General features: G+C 33.6%; 1 protein-coding gene across 1 annotated transcript in view; it reads left to right on the top strand.

Moving 5' to 3' along the window:
* Window positions 1–18,776, top strand: part of RELN (reelin) — a 389,961-nt gene that overhangs the window by 237,955 nt on the left and 133,230 nt on the right. Inside the window, exons 21-23 of the mRNA XM_051963196.1 lie at window positions 6,778–6,915; window positions 13,136–13,322; window positions 17,345–17,550. Coding sequence (XP_051819156.1) covers window positions 6,778–6,915; window positions 13,136–13,322; window positions 17,345–17,550 — 531 coding nt within the window. The remainder of the gene's footprint in view (window positions 1–6,777; window positions 6,916–13,135; window positions 13,323–17,344; window positions 17,551–18,776) is intronic.

The following is an 18,776-nucleotide window of genomic DNA, read 5'->3' on the forward strand; positions in this document are numbered from 1 at the left end:
CTGAAATGTCAGAAATTCAAAAAGCTAAAAATTCTAAGTTAGTAATAAAAATTCTAAGTTAGTAATTAGTGAAACATTAAAAAAGCAGATCATGCATTAAAGGCCACTTATGGAGGAAAAAAGTCAGAGTAGAAAAAATGTACTTGGAAAATAGCAATGAGTCAATAGATTAGTGTTTATGATAAAGACCAAGAGTAGGTTTAATATTGAAGTAGCTAAAATGGCACAGTGGATAGAGTACCTAGACTCAGGAAGACTCTTTTTTTTTTTAAGTTCAAATAAATCACCCTGAGCAAGTCACTTAATCCTGTTTGCTTCAGTTTCCTCACCTGTAAAATGAGCTGGAGAGGCAAATAGTAAACTACTCCAGTATCACTGCCAAGAAAACCCCAAATAGAGTCACTAAGAATTAGACATGAATGAAATGACTGAATGACAAGGTTTAATAAGAATAAAAGACAGGAATGGAGAGTAAATTTTGGTTAGAATAGAATTGTAGAACAAAGTACAAGGCAGAACTTTAGTCTCACCTTATGAGACAGTACAGAGACATGGTGAGGTCAAAGATCTGACTTTATTGGTATATGGTTAATGTAAGTGAAATTGAAATTCAGTCACTAAAATTGAAGGTGATTGAGGAATTACATGTTCAAATTGTTGAAAGAGTTCTCAATATGAATTTTGTCACCAGTGGAGATGTCAGGACATAATGAACAAAGTCAATTTTAACAATGAGTCTATGAGAAAGTTTGAAGAATTACCTTCCAGGCAGTAGATGACTATAAAGACAAAATTCCATATTCATTAAGCTCTTGAGTTCCAAGGTGTCAAATTTAGACTAGAAGGGGAGGACACAGTGGGAAGCACATAGGCCGTTCATTGAGCCCCTGGCATTCCAGGGTATGACCTGACCCAGATCAAAAGATAATTGGGAAACATTTAAAAATAAATAAAAATAAAGTGACACAGATAAGGTTAATTTGAAGCTTTCTAAATCAATATGCTATTCCAGGGATCCATTTCCATGGAAGTTTGACATCAATACTTTAGGGTATGTTTAATTACCATTGGACCTTGCCAAGCACTCACCTGCTCATGTTCAACAAAAGATATCTGGTCCTAGGACTCACCTTGAAGATTTCTAAAAGTGTGTTCCAGGGGATACTAAGTGTCCTACCTTATTATGCAATGACTCATTGTCAAGGAACATGTGAATGTTTGAATTTACCCAATAACAATTAAATTTTTAAACCCTCCTTTAGCACTCATTTCTCATCTTTTTAACTATCTTTATTGTAGTGAGTCCTAGTTAAATAACCTTGGCATAATAGAATTGAATCTGCTCAGAAGACAGATGTGCTTGAAATTGTTTATTAACAAATAAAAATTCCTGAGGATTAGCATTTAATACTTTAAAATAATATTTAAAACAGCATCTAGTAGCCTGTTGCTCTCCTCAATCCCCAGAGCTCCCTCTATAGTATAGAAGTTTGCTTCATCCAAAGAATTATAGGAAATAAAATTTGATTTTGTTTAGTTCCCTATGTTTCCCCCCTACAACTGAGTAAGGGATTGCTTACTCAACTCAATTCACATATCCAGCAGGGACAAAGACAAAATAACAAAATAAAGACCCAAAAAAAAAAAAAAAAAACCTCCTTGTGGAATTCTTAGCCTGAGATTCAGAGCATCTAGAGAGACCTTTTGAGAAAAACTAAACTTTCCAGTGCAGGTGATGTTTTGATTTTGACTATCTTATTTTTATAGGGAACCTAACTTATTCTATCCATAATTAGCTTGTAACAGAACTGGGTAGATGAACTCAAGGATTGACCCCTTGAAAAAAAGAAAACCTGCTGTCACCATTGCCTATCCTGATATCATTCCTGGAGTTTGAATCTAGCACCTCTTCACCTCAACAATTTAATTTCTATTCTCAGTATCTAAATCCCCAACCAAACTATCTTCCCAATATTTTTTTTTAAGTTGGTTAGGGAGTCTCTGTGGATTGATAGGAATGCTACAGATGTATCATTGTTTTCAGACCAAGAGATTGTTCACTGGACCTTAAAGATGCTTTCTAAAAGGTATCCCAATTTTACCCAGAGTAAGCATCCAATAGCTTAGTTCTCCATGTGTTCTACCTTATAAGTAGGTTTGTAATTATTTAATTTAGGTTTTCCCAGAAGTAATAATAGGAGTAAGATACATCCAAACATTTTAATAAAGTATTTACTTTAGCATTCCAATTAATCGATATGTAAATAAATATTGTTGTAGTTTCAGAAAAACCAGGTGTTCTAATTGCTATTTTTATGATGCTTAGAGTTTATTTTGAAAAGCTGAGATGTGGGGATAAAATATATTCATTTTCCTTAATACAGTTAAATTGGTCCTTTTAGTTCATCTCACAACTTTTGAAGGAGTACGTTTTCCTAAAGATTCAAGAGGAGAGTGAAGTCAATTAGATTCTGCTTTAGCAAATCTCCCTCCGAATGCCCTAGTATTGTGATTCAAACATATGAAAATATAAACATAGAGCCATCAAACAATTTTGGTTTTCCAGGGTCCTTGTGTATATGAATCTCTGTTAGCAGGAAAATGTTAGATGGTACCAACTTGTGGGGAAAACCATGAATGTTTGCACCTGCTCAGAGAAATTGTATTATATAAGAATTGAACATTTGTTATCTGATAAAAATTAATTTCAGTTTTATGAGGGACATTTACATAAGAACAGGACTTAATGAGATCCAAACAGCTGTCAGTCGCTGACTTCATAAACAAATCAATACTTAATGACTAAATAAGAGTTTTGATATAATTGGGTGATTGTAATTACATTGATTCTGAAGGTGGCAAGTACAATTTTATCAGTTCATTTACCTTGATTCTTCAGGTTCCCTGACTATCAAGAGAGAGCTTGACATTATTTTATTTCAGGTACTGAAATCTAAAAGAATAAAATCAAATAAAGAAGAATTTTGAGTTTTATTTCTGGTGTGCAATCTGCCCCTGGGAATCTATAGTACCTGACCAGAAACCATAAGACATTACACAGTAATTGTTTAACTTTCTAACTGAATCCCATGTGGACATGAAGTAAACACATGGTTAATCTCCAAAGTACCAGTCTTTCATATTTGAAAGTAAAAATGGTCAAGGTTAAAGAGAAATGGAAAGTTTAAACATTTAAATTTTGGAAGCTATTTAGCTGTGCCACAAGTGAAAATCAGTGAGATCACACTTTATGTTCTCACACGGCCAAATGGAGATTGCTCAAGATAAGGTATTTTTTAAATCACTGAAACTGTGGCCAACATTCAACCTTTTCTCCCTTTCCTTCGCCTTAATTAACATGTTCACATTCAAGTATGTATGACAATCTTTAATAGAATAATCCACGTTAAGCTTCTTTTATTCTAGGCAAGTAATTTAGTTTTAAAGTGCTTACAATAAACATGAATCAGCTTGAAAAGGAAAAGAAAAAATAATTTAGAATATGCCTATATATAAATATTTAGACAAATAAATTCAATGTAGCAACAGTAACCTTAGAGTCCATATTGTACTCCTATGTTAAAGTTGTGTTATAATGAAATTCTCATTGGCATATATATTATTTTGTAATTTATTAACTCAATAAGCATTTGTTAAACATGTAATTTTTGCAAGATACTAAGCTAAGCATGGAAAAACCAAAGGCAAACAAAGAAACAAACAAAAACTCTAACATTCTAGGAGGTTACATTCTCATAAGGGGTTACAACATTTATACAGATAAGTGCAAAAGAATTTGGAGAAAGAAGGGGGGAGAGGTGGGAAGAATGAAAAAGAGAGGAGCAAGTGTGAGTGTGAATAAGTAAGTGTGTGTTAGTTTTGAGTGAATAAGTGTCATAGTGTTATTAGGGGCAGGGTCTCTGTGGGTAGAGTCAGCCTAGGAATCAGAAGGACCTAAATTCAAATTTAGCCTCAGATACTTACTAATTATGTGAATTTGGGTCAGTCACTTAATTCTTATTTGTCTTACTTTCCTCATCTGTAAAATGAGCTAGAGAAGGAAATGAGAAAACATTCCAGTATCTCTATCACAAAAACCCCAAATTGAGTCGCATAGAGTAAGATGTGACTAATGGACCAAAAAAATAAAATAAAATAATAAATAGTTATTATTTTAGAATGTGTGCTATTTGAAGACAAAAGTGTTTTTGCTTTTCTTTGTATTCCCAGAGCATAGCACCTTAAGTGCTTAATATAAATGCTTACAGACTGACTGAAATGCTGAGAAATTAAGTAACTGGTGAAATGGCCAGTTATTGTCAGAAACAGGGCTTAAACCCAGTTTTTTTCTGACTGAGGTATCCATACACTGAAATGCCATGCTTCCTCTCCTCTATGTTATTATCAAATTAGATCTGTGAAACAGATATACATTTTTTGACTAAAGTACTATTGAAATGCTTATTACTAATTCTTCTTTTTATGGATTCCTTTCTTTTTCAGTATTTCCCTTGTATTACTACAACTCAAATTCTATTTCCTTAGTATTTTCAATTTCTAGTTGAACATTGATGTGTTCTAAGGAAGTAGGATGGCCAAAATATCAATGATAATAGTTTTTAAGTAAACTATCTTCTCTGATTCATAGATAAAGAAGTTGTGTTTCTGGGACCTTTCTTTGTTTAGTTTGATAACTCTTAGGTAAATTATATCATGGAAGATTTAGAATCATCTGTCTCTATAGCTGAAACATCCAAATTAAAACCTCTATTACCAAATCAAGCAATAGGCCTTGTACTATTATGTAACTGTATAGAAAATAAAGAACTCCTAAAAAATGGCCATTTCTATTCAGAAATCATAAGTTGTTAGTCTTGTAACTGGTCATGAAGATTCATCCCCCAAGATAGAATTGAAAAACCTGTAGAGAAATAGGGTGACATCTTGTTCAAGATCATATAGCTCTTTAGTACTAAAATTAGATTGAGAACCCTTTTTCTGACTTTCTCCCTACAGATTCTTTTTTTCCATTAAACTATGATGTTATAAAAATGGATAAATTAGAATAGTTACCTTTATTCCATAGCATGGAACAAATCATTTATAAAATGTTATCCAAGTTCTCAAAATTATATAAAATGGAGAACCAATAGATAGAATAAATTTTTATTTATCTTAATCATTTTTACCAATACTTTATTGTATATTTTCATTACTATATATGATCAAGCAATTTTTATAGTAACAAATTAATAACTTTTTTATATTTATAAAATAAAATATGTTAAATATATTAATAATGTCATTCAGGTATTAATCAAATAATTTTAATAGTACTAACCTGGGTCCCATTTTGGGGAGGAAACTCATACCCTTGAGAAATTTCTGATAATAAATATTAAACCAGTAAAAGACTTTTTCTTATTATGGAAAACTAATAACTTTATATAGTCATGAAAGTTGCAGCAGCACCTTTTTTGTTTGAAAATGAAAATTGTAATTCCAAAGGAAGTGAGCATAATCTCATTGGAAGTATCATTGAGGATCATGAATATGTAAGAAGGCATTACTCTGCCAGATGCACCGCAGAGAATTCAGAAATCAAACTACCAAAACTGGAAATGCAAACCATTATCCATAGATCATGGATAAAAGAAAAATAATAAAAGCCTACTCTGAACTTTAATAATCTATTGTGTACTTACAGATACTTAACATATTTGACATAATAGGCTTTAAGAGTTCTTTCAGTACCCTCAAGGTCTGATCTATCAATGGATGTTGTACTTGGAATATGGAATTCAGTCTGTGACTCTGAGCTCATGCCCATTCATTTCTGAAAATCATTCCTAAATGATTATTGTAGAATCACAATTATCTGACTTCTTTATCAGGAAATCTTCAGAGGGAAAAATTAAAACTTTCAGAGGTTTGAAAAAAAAAAAAACTTGGTGGCATTCATTAAATTAAAGTGGCTCTAAAATTTTTTTTCACTTACCAATTGGATATATTACTAAATTTCTGCTGCAGAAATGTCAATATGCTTTTTCTTCTTCTGCAGACCTTATTTCTAAGTCACAATCAAGTTCCCTAAGATTTCTTGATGTCTACTAGACCTCTTAATTATTTGCTTTGATTTAACATCAATTTGTTTTTGAAAAAGAAGTTATTTTTTCAGTATGAATAAACAGATCTGTGCTTCTGGATATTCTTATTCAATTTATTGAGGTCATTTAACAATGCTAAATAGTCCATGTATTATATTGTGCTAATCTTTTCTATTCCTTATCCAATAATTCTTGTATTATTTCTTGTTTTATTTTGAGAGTTAAGTAAAATGTGGTCTTCCTATAATTTAATACAAAATGTTCATCATTTAACACTCAACCAATATAATAAGGATGAGCGTTTTTTAGAAAAATCTTTCTGCCTTAGCTTTGTTTCACTAACATTAAATATTAATATAAAATGTATCAATGTTTGATATTTTGATTTGCTTAATTTTTCTAAAACTCAATAATTTTAATAATTTAAATACACAAAAAGAGAACTTCTTTTGACTTTGACAATGTATTACTTATGATAGTTATATTTTCCATTTTAACATTTCAGAAAAACTAAGTTTAATATGTAGAAAAATGGTTGGCAATCAAATAAAAATTCTAGAGAGCATATAGTCTAAAAAGAAAGTACTGTGAGAATAAGTTTTCCTTTGATAGTCCTCAACAGGAAGTTTCAAAGAATGATATTTTATTTTTCTTTTTAATATATTTCCAGGTCCAGTGCTACTCGCTTTCGTTGGAGTCAGAGCTATTACACAACACAAGATGAATGGGCTTTAGACAATATTTACATAGGACAGCAATGTCCAAATATGTGCAATGGACATGGCTGGTGTGAGCGAGGAATATGCAAGTACGTATTTAAAAAAAAAAAAAAAGTTGAGAGAATTTCTGTTGCTAGAGAGTTCTTTTTATGAATATTACCCCAGCATTGGTCAAAATCATTCTGTGAATGCATTATTACATATGAAATGACCAAAAGAAAATCTTCTTTCTTACCCTTGATTCAGATACATGGTATTACAATATTACTTTACTAGGAATTACTCTATCAGGAAATTTAGATTTTCCTTCTCAAAATCAAACTTTCAGAAAATCCAGCCTGAAGATTGGTTAGTTCAGGGATGCATGTAGAAATGTTTTGAAGAGATTTCCTTTTCCTTCATCTGTAAGGCTTAAACCCTCTAATCAGGTATGACCTTTCAACTCTGCCATACTTCAAAAAGTCCTGTTTTGTAGCATATTTTCTCCTGACCTCCAATTCTCATCTCTCTAGTCTCCTTCAAAGATCAACTCAAACACAACCTTCTGTAAGAAGCCTTTTTTGATCCCTGTAATTACAGTGCTTTCCCCCAAAATTACCTTGTATTTATCTTGAATATGTCAGTATATATGCTGTCTCCTCCAATAGAAAATAAGCTCCTTGAAATCAGGGACTAATTTGTTTTTTATCTTGGTATCCCCTGCCTGGCCCAGAATAAGTGCTTAATAAGTGCTTATAGACTAATCCATTAATTGATAATAAAGGAAGTGACAACTGTCAGTGTTGAGTGTTAAAAAAAAAAAACATACAGATATTAGAACTGGAGAGGATGTCATCCTACTATTTCTTTCTCAACCCACACACTGATCTAATTGGACACACCTAGATTTCTAGCCTTACACAATCTACTGAAAAAAAATGAACTCATAAGTTGACTCCAAAGTACTTTCCCATTCATTACCTATGGCCTAAAAGTACATTAGAGTTTTATTCCTTTAGCTAAAACCACTCCAGTATCTTTGCCAAGAAAACTCTCAATGGGGTCGAAAAGAATTAGGACTGAAACAGAACTGAACAACAAAAACATTTCAAAAATTTATACCTTAGTATGAATGATTGGTTCCTTTCCTAAAAGTAGGTTTTAATAATGGGAAGAAAATAGAAGCCATAAAGTCACTGGGGGCCTAAAGAGATTTATAAATTTAGGGTAACAGGGGTAGCTAGGAGATTCAGTGGCTAGGGTATCAGCCCTGGAGTGAGGAAGACCTGAGTTCAAATTCAGCCTCAGACACTAGTTATATGACCTTGGGCAAGACAATCCTGAGGTGCCTCAAAATAAACAAACAAATAAATAAAGGGAGAAAGAGTAGATAGAAGAATTAGAATAAGGAGAAAAAAAAAGCAGGGAGCCTAGAAACTTTAAAAACCAACTCATTCAACTTTATATGTGTTTCTTTGAAATTTGTAAGGTGGCATCCATTTCTAAAAGTTTCGGATAATATGTATGTATGTATATATAAAAAACAAATTTTGTCAAGAAATAAAATTTGTATGTAAAAGAAGAGGATAGATTGCAGAGATGACAAGAAACTACGTAGAAGCAAGGATTATGAGACTGATCATTTTTTATATTTACATTTTTATATTATTCCCTAGAAAGTCACATACTGTAATCTAGGGAATTGAATCACATTAGATTGAGTACCACACTGGAGAGACAGAGACAGAAAGAGAGACAGACAGACCTTGGAAGTATTGGTAATTTTGTGAAAGGGACTCAGTATCTCTGACTTAGTACACCTTTTGTAGTTTTTTTTATTTCATGTAAAAAAGTTGAGCAAGTGACCTCTTGCTCATTCCTGCCTAATATCAAAGCATATAGGCACACCTCAGAAATATTGTAGTTTGGTTTTAGACCACTGCAATAAAGCAAATATCACAAAATGAATTGAGTCAGATGAATTTTTTTGGTTTTCCAATATATATAAAAGTTATGTTTACATTATATGTTAGTCTACTAAGCATGCAATAGAATTATGTCTTTAGAAAATCCCAATGTGTAATGACCGTGTATTTAAAATCAGCCTGAGTCATGAATTCAGGTTAAGGGAAAAATCTTCAATCTTTATTGAAGTGAAGAGGTGAATAAGGATTGCGATAACAATATGGGCAAGAAAGATTGCAATAGCAATATGGGCAACTGCGACAGGAAGCCAGATAACAGAGGAGGATCTGAGCTGAAAGGCCCTCGCAATGGCAAATGCAAGCAGTCTCCCCTTCCCCTTCCTTTTCCACTCCCCTGCCTCCACCCACCAAAATCGTCATTTCCTATACAACACATCAGGACTTGCACAAAGAGTGGGCGGGGGAATTCTTTCTCCAAGCTTATATATTAATAGAGTATGGTCCAATTACTATTTAGCCTCATGTACGTGGGACCTCAGTGCATCAACTCAAGCCTCAGCCCATTACATCTCCTGCTTTCTTTTGTTTTAGAACACAGGTGATCATGCCATCCCTGACTCCTCAGGGAGGTCAGAGCCCCCAAGGGGAGGTGATCACACCCTCCCTGACTTCTCAGGAAAGGAGGTGAAAGCACCAAAAAGGAGGTGATCACGACCCCCCTGACTTCTCAGGAAGGGAGGTGAAAGCACTAAAAAGGAGATAATCACACCCTCCCTGACATCTCAGGAAGGGAAATGAAAAGCACCAAAGGGAAGTGGGGGTTGCTAGCGGGTTTCTGGGATGAAGGGTCTTATTATGCACAAACCCATCAGCATGGGAGATATTACACAAGCACATAGCAATAACGCAGAGGCTATTAGTGATGACTCTCCCCACAGTCAGTGCAGGCTTGATGTGGTGTAACAAACATGAATTGTACACCGAAGTAACGTTATAACAAACAATATAAATCAACATGGTATTGTAAAAGATTGTCAGAAGTCCTAGAAGGAGAGTATATAAACAGCAGTCACACATACGCCTTCTTCAGCAGCCAAGAGATAATCTAAAACCAATCTATTGTCCATTGCTTCACATATCAGGCAATCCAATGGTCCCCCCAAGTTTTTGAAGTCCTGCAAAAGTCTTTTTATGTCTTAGGGAATCCAATGATTCCAGCAGATTTTGAAGTCCTGTAAGAGTCTTATCATTTCTCAGAAAATCCAATGATTCCTGAGGGCTTTCAAGTCTTATGTCTTAAAGGATCCAATGATTCCTGAGGGTTTTCAAGTCCTACAACAATTTTATCATGTCTCAGAGAATCCAATAATTCCTGAGGGTTTTGAAGTCCAACAATTTTCTATGTCCATGAGTCAAATGCCTTAACTGCCATGCTCTTTCAATGGTGAGCACAATCAGCAACAGAACCACCTGATATTTCTTGGGTCTTCTCCTTCATTTCAAGGGTCTGCTCCATCTCTCTGCGATGGACAAGGTGAATACAGCTTGTTGGCACCCATCTGATTCCTTCTCCACCTGTAGAGATACAAGCAAACCCTCTCCCCCAAGCAGTTAGCCTATCTGGTCCCTTCCATTCACCACTTTCTGGGTCTCTCCACATCACCTGGCGATTATCTAAAGATAGTGGAGCTGCTCGCACTGGACACTGCCCTTCTGGTGGGTTATAAAACCTGTCTGCCAGAGCCAGTGCATCTTTGTCAAAAATCAAGAAGTTAATAATATAAAGTGCTACATTTAGTAGTTCTCTAGGGTTACCTGTGGCTCCCCCTTTCTTTTGTTTTTGGAGCAGCATCTCCAATCTCTGTTTCTCCTCTCTATTATTACCTGTCCTTGAGGATTAAAGGGTATGCCAGTGGTGTGTAAAATCTTATACTGTGCACAAAAGTGTGCAAAATGTTTGGAGGTGTATGCAGGACCATTGTCTGTTTTTATTGCTTGTGGCACACCCATAATGGCAAATGCTTGCGTGAGGAATTCAGTGACCACTCGGGCTGTCTCTTTTGCTGCTGGTACGGCAAAAGTGAATCCTGAAAAGGTGTCTACCACAACATGGATAAAAGACAGATGACCGAAAGATTTATAATGGGTCACATCCATTTGCCAGATTTCATTGGGTCTCAAACCACGAGGGTTCTTCCCTGGAGGCAGTGTAGGAGCATGGAAAGGAAGGCAAGCTGTACAACTTTTTACTATGCTCCTAGCTTCCTCTTTTGTTATCCCAAATTGTAAATGCAAAGCTCGAGCAGCCTGATGGTATTTAGGATGGGATTCCTGGGCCTCCTGAAATAAAGGCATACTGGCTAACATAGTTAAAAGGCTATCTGCCTTTGAATTCCCATCAAAAATAGGACCTGGAAGTCCACTATGTGAGTGGACATGCAAGATATAAATCTTACCTGGATGTTTTCTCACTTGCTCCTGAAGTTCCTTAAAGAGCTGATATATATTAGAAGCTGCAAATTTTATTTGGGCTGTGGCAATTCTTTGTACCACACCTACTGAATAGGCTGAATCAGATATTATATTTATGTCTCCTGGGTAATAAGTGAGAGCTAACATGATTGCATATAATTCGTTCTGCTGAGTAGACTGAAAAGGAGTTCTGACTACTCTCTTTATAGTTAAGTCATAAGAGTATACAGCACAAATATTGTGTTTGGATGCATCTGTAAAGATAGTTGGTCCTTTAAGAGGAACTTTAGAAACTTTTTCTTCAAGAATCCATCACCAATTATGTAAAAGTCTGGTTATCTTTAAAGGAGACCCATGTGTAAAATTTGGAGTGATGGCTAATAAAATTTGCCACTCTGGGATGGTCTCACAACACACATTAATTTGTGTATTGGTGTTAAAGGTGTATATCTTATCCGGTCTTGCCCCAGATAATTGTACTGCTCGCTTAATGGCCTTTAACAAAATTCTAGCCACAAGCACTGGGTAAGGAGTAAGGCTTTGTTCTGGTTATGCCGGGAAGTTCATCTATTTTATCACCTTGATGTCTCCTTGATGAAGAACTGCTGTGGGTGCCTCTTGTGTGGCAAAAACTGATATTTCCAAGAGTTTTTGAGTGACTCTTTCAACCACATTGGATAAAACCAGTTCAACTTTTCTCAAAGCCTCTTGAGCTTCTTTTGTAAACTGGCATGGTGAATTTAAAGCACTGTCTCCCCTTAAAATGTCATATAATGGTTGTAACTGATAGGTAGTCAAGCCTAACACTAGTCACATCCACTGGATATCTCCTATCAATTTCTGAAAATCATTTAAGGTGTTTAGCTTCTCTCTTCTTAAGGACAGTTTTTGTACTGTAAGCACCTTAGGGTATACTTCATATCCTAAATATTGAAAAGGAGCATGTCTTTGAGTTTTCTCTTCAGCTATGTATAATTTGTAGTATCTTAGTATTTCTACGGTCTTTTGTAGACATGCTTCTAGCATTTGTTCCTCAGGTGCACATCCCAATATATCATCCATATAATGTAATAGCATAACTTTTGGAAATGCTTTTCTTATTGGAGCAAGAGCAGCAGCAATACCAATGTATATACCTTAATTAAAATACTTTATTACTAATAAGAAATGTCCATAATCTGAGCCTTCAGCAAGTCAAAATCTTTTTTGCTGGTGGAGAGTATTGCCTTCATGTTGATGGCTGCTGATTGAGTTGCTAAACTCTGAGGTGGCTGGGGCAATTTCTTAAACAGTACATAGTGAAATTTGCCACAATAATTGACTCTTCCTTTCATTTGAACACTTCAAATGCAATATTGTATCTTAGGGAATAGGGAGACCCACAGAGCGTAGGAGCAGCAAGTCGATAGAACAATCAAAATACAAAACTCTTTTTAGTTAAGTTTGTTATCTTCTATGGGAGTGGTTCATGACACCCCCCAAACAATATAATACTATAGTAAATTCAAAGATCTCTCATCACAGATCACATATATAATAATAATGGAAAGGCTTGAAAAAATTGTGAGCATTCCCAAAATGTTCCACAGAAATATGATACAAGCACATGCTGTTGGATAAAAGATGCCAACAGACTTGCTCAACATAGAGTTGTCACAAATCTTCAATTTGCTAAAAAACAAAAACAAAAAAAAAAAAAACAAAAATAAATAAACACAATATCTGAAAATCACAATAAAGCAATGCACAACAGAAAGAGGTGTGCCTATATTCAATATAATGGGGAAAACAACATTGCATGTATTTAATATTAAATTCACTCTTCTTTATTGAGGTGTTTCCTGGTCAGCTGAAGTAGATTTGAAACAATGAGAAAGATAAAAGCTATAATTAAGAAAATCATTCTGGATTACTTTAATAATCTTCTCCTTAGGTGTGACCAAGGGTATCAAGGCACTGAATGTCAGCCAGAAGCTTCCCTTCCATCTACTATTATGTCAGATTTTGAGAGTCAGAACGGTTGGGAGACTGACTGGCAAGAAGTCATCGGGGGAGAAATTGTCAAAGCAGAACAAGGATGTGGAGTCATCTCTTCTGGATCATCTTTATATTTCAGTAAGGTAGGGACAAATACTGAGACAAGTTATCAAAGACTTAAATAGATGAGCTATAATGCCAGAGTGCTGATATGTGGCAGAGTCTGTCTAGGCAGAAATCCAACGCAAGATAATTTATGCAAATGCAAAAATAGATATGCTTTTTGTTCTGATGCAGGTGCAGAACAAAGAAAATTTGATCTTTTAGCAAGTAAACAAGATTGAAAAAACAGCAAATCAGGGTGGATTAAATTTAACTAGGTCTCCCAACCATCAACACTTAAGTTTTCCCTGATCGTTATCATCAAATGTAATTAATAAGTAGCCTTGTGTTCATTGCACTGTGCCAGATTTTATGCACATTCATGTTAAGATGAGTGGACTTTGTCGTACTGAAGAAGTTAACATTTTAAGAAGACAACATGAATGCAATAAAACACTTTCATGTATTTGATATGGATTACATATGTGTATTCAAGAAAAACATCTCTATATTAATCATGTTGTGACAGAAGATGCAGACCCAAAGGAAAAACAGTGGGGGAAAAAAAAAGGGGGAAAATAGTATGTTTTGATCTGCATTCAGACTCCATAGTTCTGGATATGAATGGTGTTTTCCATTATGAGTCTTTTGGAATTGTTTTGGATCATTGGGTTGCTGAGAAGAGCTAAATTTGTCATATTTGATTATCCCACAGTATTGCTGATCACTTCAATAAGTAAATAATTTCAAAATATAATAATGAAGAATAAAATAAAAGTAAAGAGGCTTTGCCAAATGTAAATAAAGCAAAGTCACTTTTCAGAAAAGTATGCAGAGATTGATATAAAGGAAGTTTAGGAAGCTGTAGAAGAGTTTAAAGAAAAATTTGATTTTAAAGAATTAGTAGACTAGTAAGAATTTAACTACATTTTACTGAAGATGAAACTAGAAACAAAGATTAGAAATAATATTCACTGAAGTTTATATTGTAATCAGAGTTAGGATTTCTATGGCTTTGGAAAATGCTATCTATAAATATCGGCTCTTTGTAGCTTTTATGGCATCAGTTCAATTTCTAGTCTATTCAACTTGAGCACGTGGACCAAAATGCCATTTTGAAAAAAAAATTGGGGATGAATGTTTTTGAGGTTTTGAATTATTAAAATGTTCTTGCCTTAAATCCTACATAAATGTATTGATTCCTATAATTTAAAAAAATATATCTATACATTAAGCCAAATTGGAAAGGTTTATATTGGAAAAACAAATTCTTGCTATAACTATTTCTTTTTTCTTTTCTTTTTTAAAAAGAAAGTAGCATTTTGCATAATTAAAGAAAAGTTTGGAGGATATATAGATTTTGGAGGATAAAATACCAAGCTAAGCAAAGATATGATATATTTTTCATCATTTACAAAAATCCTACACAACACTTTTAGAAAACCTCTGTGAACACTAAAGTATCCTGGGGGAAAAATAGCACTAGACTGTAAATTTCCTGATAAACCAATCATTGCAACTAGCTAATTGTGATAATTTGGATTTTTTTTTTTTTATAATTGTCTTCATTGTAGGAGCTTCCTCCTTCTGGTTCATTTCTTCTTGCCAAGTTTCTCAAAGTAGTTTGCTAAATTGGAATTAACCTGCTAAGTTCTGTGGTTTGGAGTCTTTTTTTTTTTCTTATAGTCTTCCTATAGAGATTTAGAAATTAAAATATCTTATTTCTCTTGAGCCATATTACAGTGATCCCAAAGTGCTTTACATTTTTGTTATTTCTGATCCAATGGAAAAAAAAGTAGGAGTGTGTGTGTGTGTGTGTGTGTGTGTGTGTGTGTGTGTGTCTGGGTGTGTCTGGGTGTTTCTGTGAATGAAGGACAGAGAAAGAGAGAGAATAGGTGGTACAGTGGATAGGGTACCAAGCCTAGAATCAGGAAAATTCATCTTTCTGAGTTCAAATGGAACTGTGTGACCATGTGTCAAGTCACCTATCCTTGTTTGCCTCAATTTCTTCATATATAAAATGAGTTGGAAAAGGAAATGGTAAACTTTTCTAGTATCTCTGCCCAGAAAAGCCTAAAAGAGTCATATAGAAATAGATAGATATAAATATAGTTTTATATATACATATATATGTGTATATATATATATATAAAGTAGTCACTAGACTACAGATAAGTATTCTATACCTGTCCAGACCCTTCAGAAAAATAAATAGGCTTTTAAAAATTTCATTGCTTTCCTTATATGACATAAAAGCATATATATGTAATTATATCATTTACTTTCTTAACACTGAAAGTTCCAAAGAGCAATCTCCAGACTAAGGCTTCAATTTGGTTTCTTTTAATCCTTTTTAGCCATATTTGCAAGTTTCACTTTAAATTAGCCAACTGAATATTCTTTGTAATTCTCTATAACTAGAGACTTTCTTCATTAAGTTAATAAAGTAGAATTAGTTTTGAATTCCATATGATAGATTTTATTCCCTCTGTGTCATACAGACCATCTTGATTTTTCACACAGTATTTTTACTGAGATTTTGGGGGATTAGAGAACTCTGTGACAAATCTGAGGGCCTTTTATAGCTCTGCCCCCAGCAGAATCTGCTTTTGGCTATAGGATTTCATAAGCAAGATATTTCTTTATAAGCCCATTACCATGAAGTCATTGACTAATAGCAGGAATGATGACAAACCATTTCAGTTTCTGTCCAACACTTCACAGCACGACCATGACATGAGATAGACACACTGAACCTTCTGGTAGAAGGAAAGGAAGTTGCTGGATTTAAAGATATTTTTAACTCTTTTAGTTCCTAATGTGCTTTTTGGTATCCAGGTAAATTTTATTATCATTTTTCTTCATTCCCCTCCCTCCCTCCTTCAGTGAAAATAACTAAGATGTTGTCTACTTTTATCAATTAGTTTCAGCTGTGGCTGGCTTAACTTCTAGCCCCAGCACTCTATAAAAAAAGGAAAGGAGGTCTATGAATAATTTTCTACCCAGGAAGGAATATATCATCTGTGATATGGAACTTGTTTACCTTATCACAGCATATCTGATTTAGCACTTCACAATTATGTAGAGTAACCCATCCTCAAAAGAAATTTGTGTTAGTCTTAAGGTTTAATTTTGTTTTTAATTTAATTTAGGGATTTGAACCCAAGTTTTGTTGGCTCCGAGTATAGTACTATATCAGCTAGATCACTGATCTAGGGACTGATCAAAGAAGAAAAACATGAAATGAGTACATGAGATCAAAATTATCACCACCAAATCAAAACTGAAGATTCTTTTCTTCTCAACCACAAGGGAAAAGAATCTTATATACCTACCGCAACCATCATGTGACATAATTTTCTATATGCCACTGTATGAAGCTCTCTTTATTTTTGACAAAAAAAAAATGGAAATCGCAGTGATTCCCATCATTTGGGGAATAATATATTATTATGATGGCATACTACTGTCCCATAAGAAATGATGAGTTCACTGATCTCAGAAAAATATGGAAACAAGTGCATGAAATAATGAAAAGTTAAGTGAACAGAACCAAGAGAAGGTTGTATACAATAACAGCAATTTTAAGAATGACTGAGCAAATAAATAATTGTGACTATTTTAAATATTCAAATTAATTATAAAGAAAAGACAAAGAAAAATGCTATCTGCATCTAGAAAAAAAACTGATAAATAGAAGTATGTATAGAATAATTTTACATATTTGTGTGTGTGTGTGCATGTATGTGCCTATTTGACTCTAATGGCAGCCATCTCTAACTTTGTCAGTGAAGGAAAAAAAGGAGAAAAGAAAGAAACAAATATGATAATTTTATTACATATTTAAAAGAAATAGCAGCTTGTTTATAATAGGTTTGCAGTGTCACATATAATCATCTTTTTATTATATTTTGTTATGGAGATATTTATTATGTTTCATAAATTAATAATGAATAAACGTAAAAAAAGAAATTTAAGAGACATAAAGCAAAAAAAAAAAAAAAAGCCACAGAACTCCTCTATTATTATATGTAAATTGACTTAATCTTTCCCTTTTTCTTAGGCTGGAAAGAGACAACTAGTGAGCTGGGATATGGATACATCTTGGGTGGATTTTGTCCAGTTTTACATCCAGATTGGTGGAGAAAGCACTGCCTGTAACAAACCAGACAGTAGAGAAGAGGGTGTCTTGCTTCAGTACAGCAATAATGGGGGCATCCATTGGCATCTCTTGGCAGAAATGTACTTCTCTGACTTCAGCAAACCCAGGTATTATTATTCCTATCAGACTTTTGCTAGACACAAAAAATATCATATTAGTACTAAGATTACATTTTTTCTTATCTTAAGTGTCTTACCTAAAATATAAGAAAAGCTTTTGAAAAATATGTTTTAAAAGTTGTCAAATTACAGACAAACAGACTTGCCTAATTTATTCAGAAAAATAGATAAATTCTTTTAAAATGTCATTGCTTCTCTCATATATGATTTTCTCAGTTATTTAATTTATCTTGATCCAAAATTTTTGCTCCATCTAGGGTTGATCCTACATATGAGCAGTATAGATATATATATATAGATAGATAGATAGATAGATAGATAGATAGATAGATAAAATGATTCCATTGGACCAGCCTGGCATCATCTTTATCCAATATGATCATCTGTTGATCAAAGGCTATGCCTAATGATTATAAAAATTGTTATTTTAGAAAAATATTCACTCAGGAAAAATGGCAACAATATTATCATTTTTAAAATTAAGTGACTTTATTTTAAGTCTACTTAAATGTACTTCTTTTGGAGTTATCTAATAACTTAAATATATAATAATGTATATACTAAATATCACAAAAATCCAGGCATTTGTGGCTATTTTAAATTACCTTTATTTCTCTCATCTCTGTGTTTTGAACTTAACACAATCACAATGAAATTTATATGTAGACCAGAAATCAAGGCTAAGTGTATAACATCTCAATGGTACCCATGTGCTGATTGTATACTTTACATTATATAATGATTACTAAAAATTAAGTTTAAATTAAAGATTTTAAATGCACAAGTTTATATGTCAAAACATCTTGCAAGATTAAGAATATATGTGTGTATGTTTTAAATAGATATAGATACAGATAATAAAGTTTCCTTAAAGTGAGCAACTTGTTTCTGAGATGGATCAATTTGCAAAGCTCTTTGCAAAGCTTTCATATCACAGAAAATCCTAACCAGATTTTCCCATAAATTATAACTTCTCTTTTCATACAACTTTTGTCATGGCAAGCAAAATATATACCATACATATTTCTTTCCTTCTCTAAAAAATATCATATCAAATGAGCTATTAAGAAGTGTGGGGAGCCAGATACAATCCTGGGCTTGAATTCTGGCAAAGCCTATTAACTTCTATACAACTTGGGTTCCTCATCTATAAAATGAGATATTTGGCTTCAACAGACTGAAGAGTCCCTTCAACTTCTGTAAATATATGATCT

Source organism: Antechinus flavipes, chromosome 5, assembly GCF_016432865.1.
Source record: "Antechinus flavipes isolate AdamAnt ecotype Samford, QLD, Australia chromosome 5, AdamAnt_v2, whole genome shotgun sequence".
Classification (NCBI taxonomy): domain Eukaryota; kingdom Metazoa; phylum Chordata; class Mammalia; order Dasyuromorphia; family Dasyuridae; genus Antechinus; species Antechinus flavipes.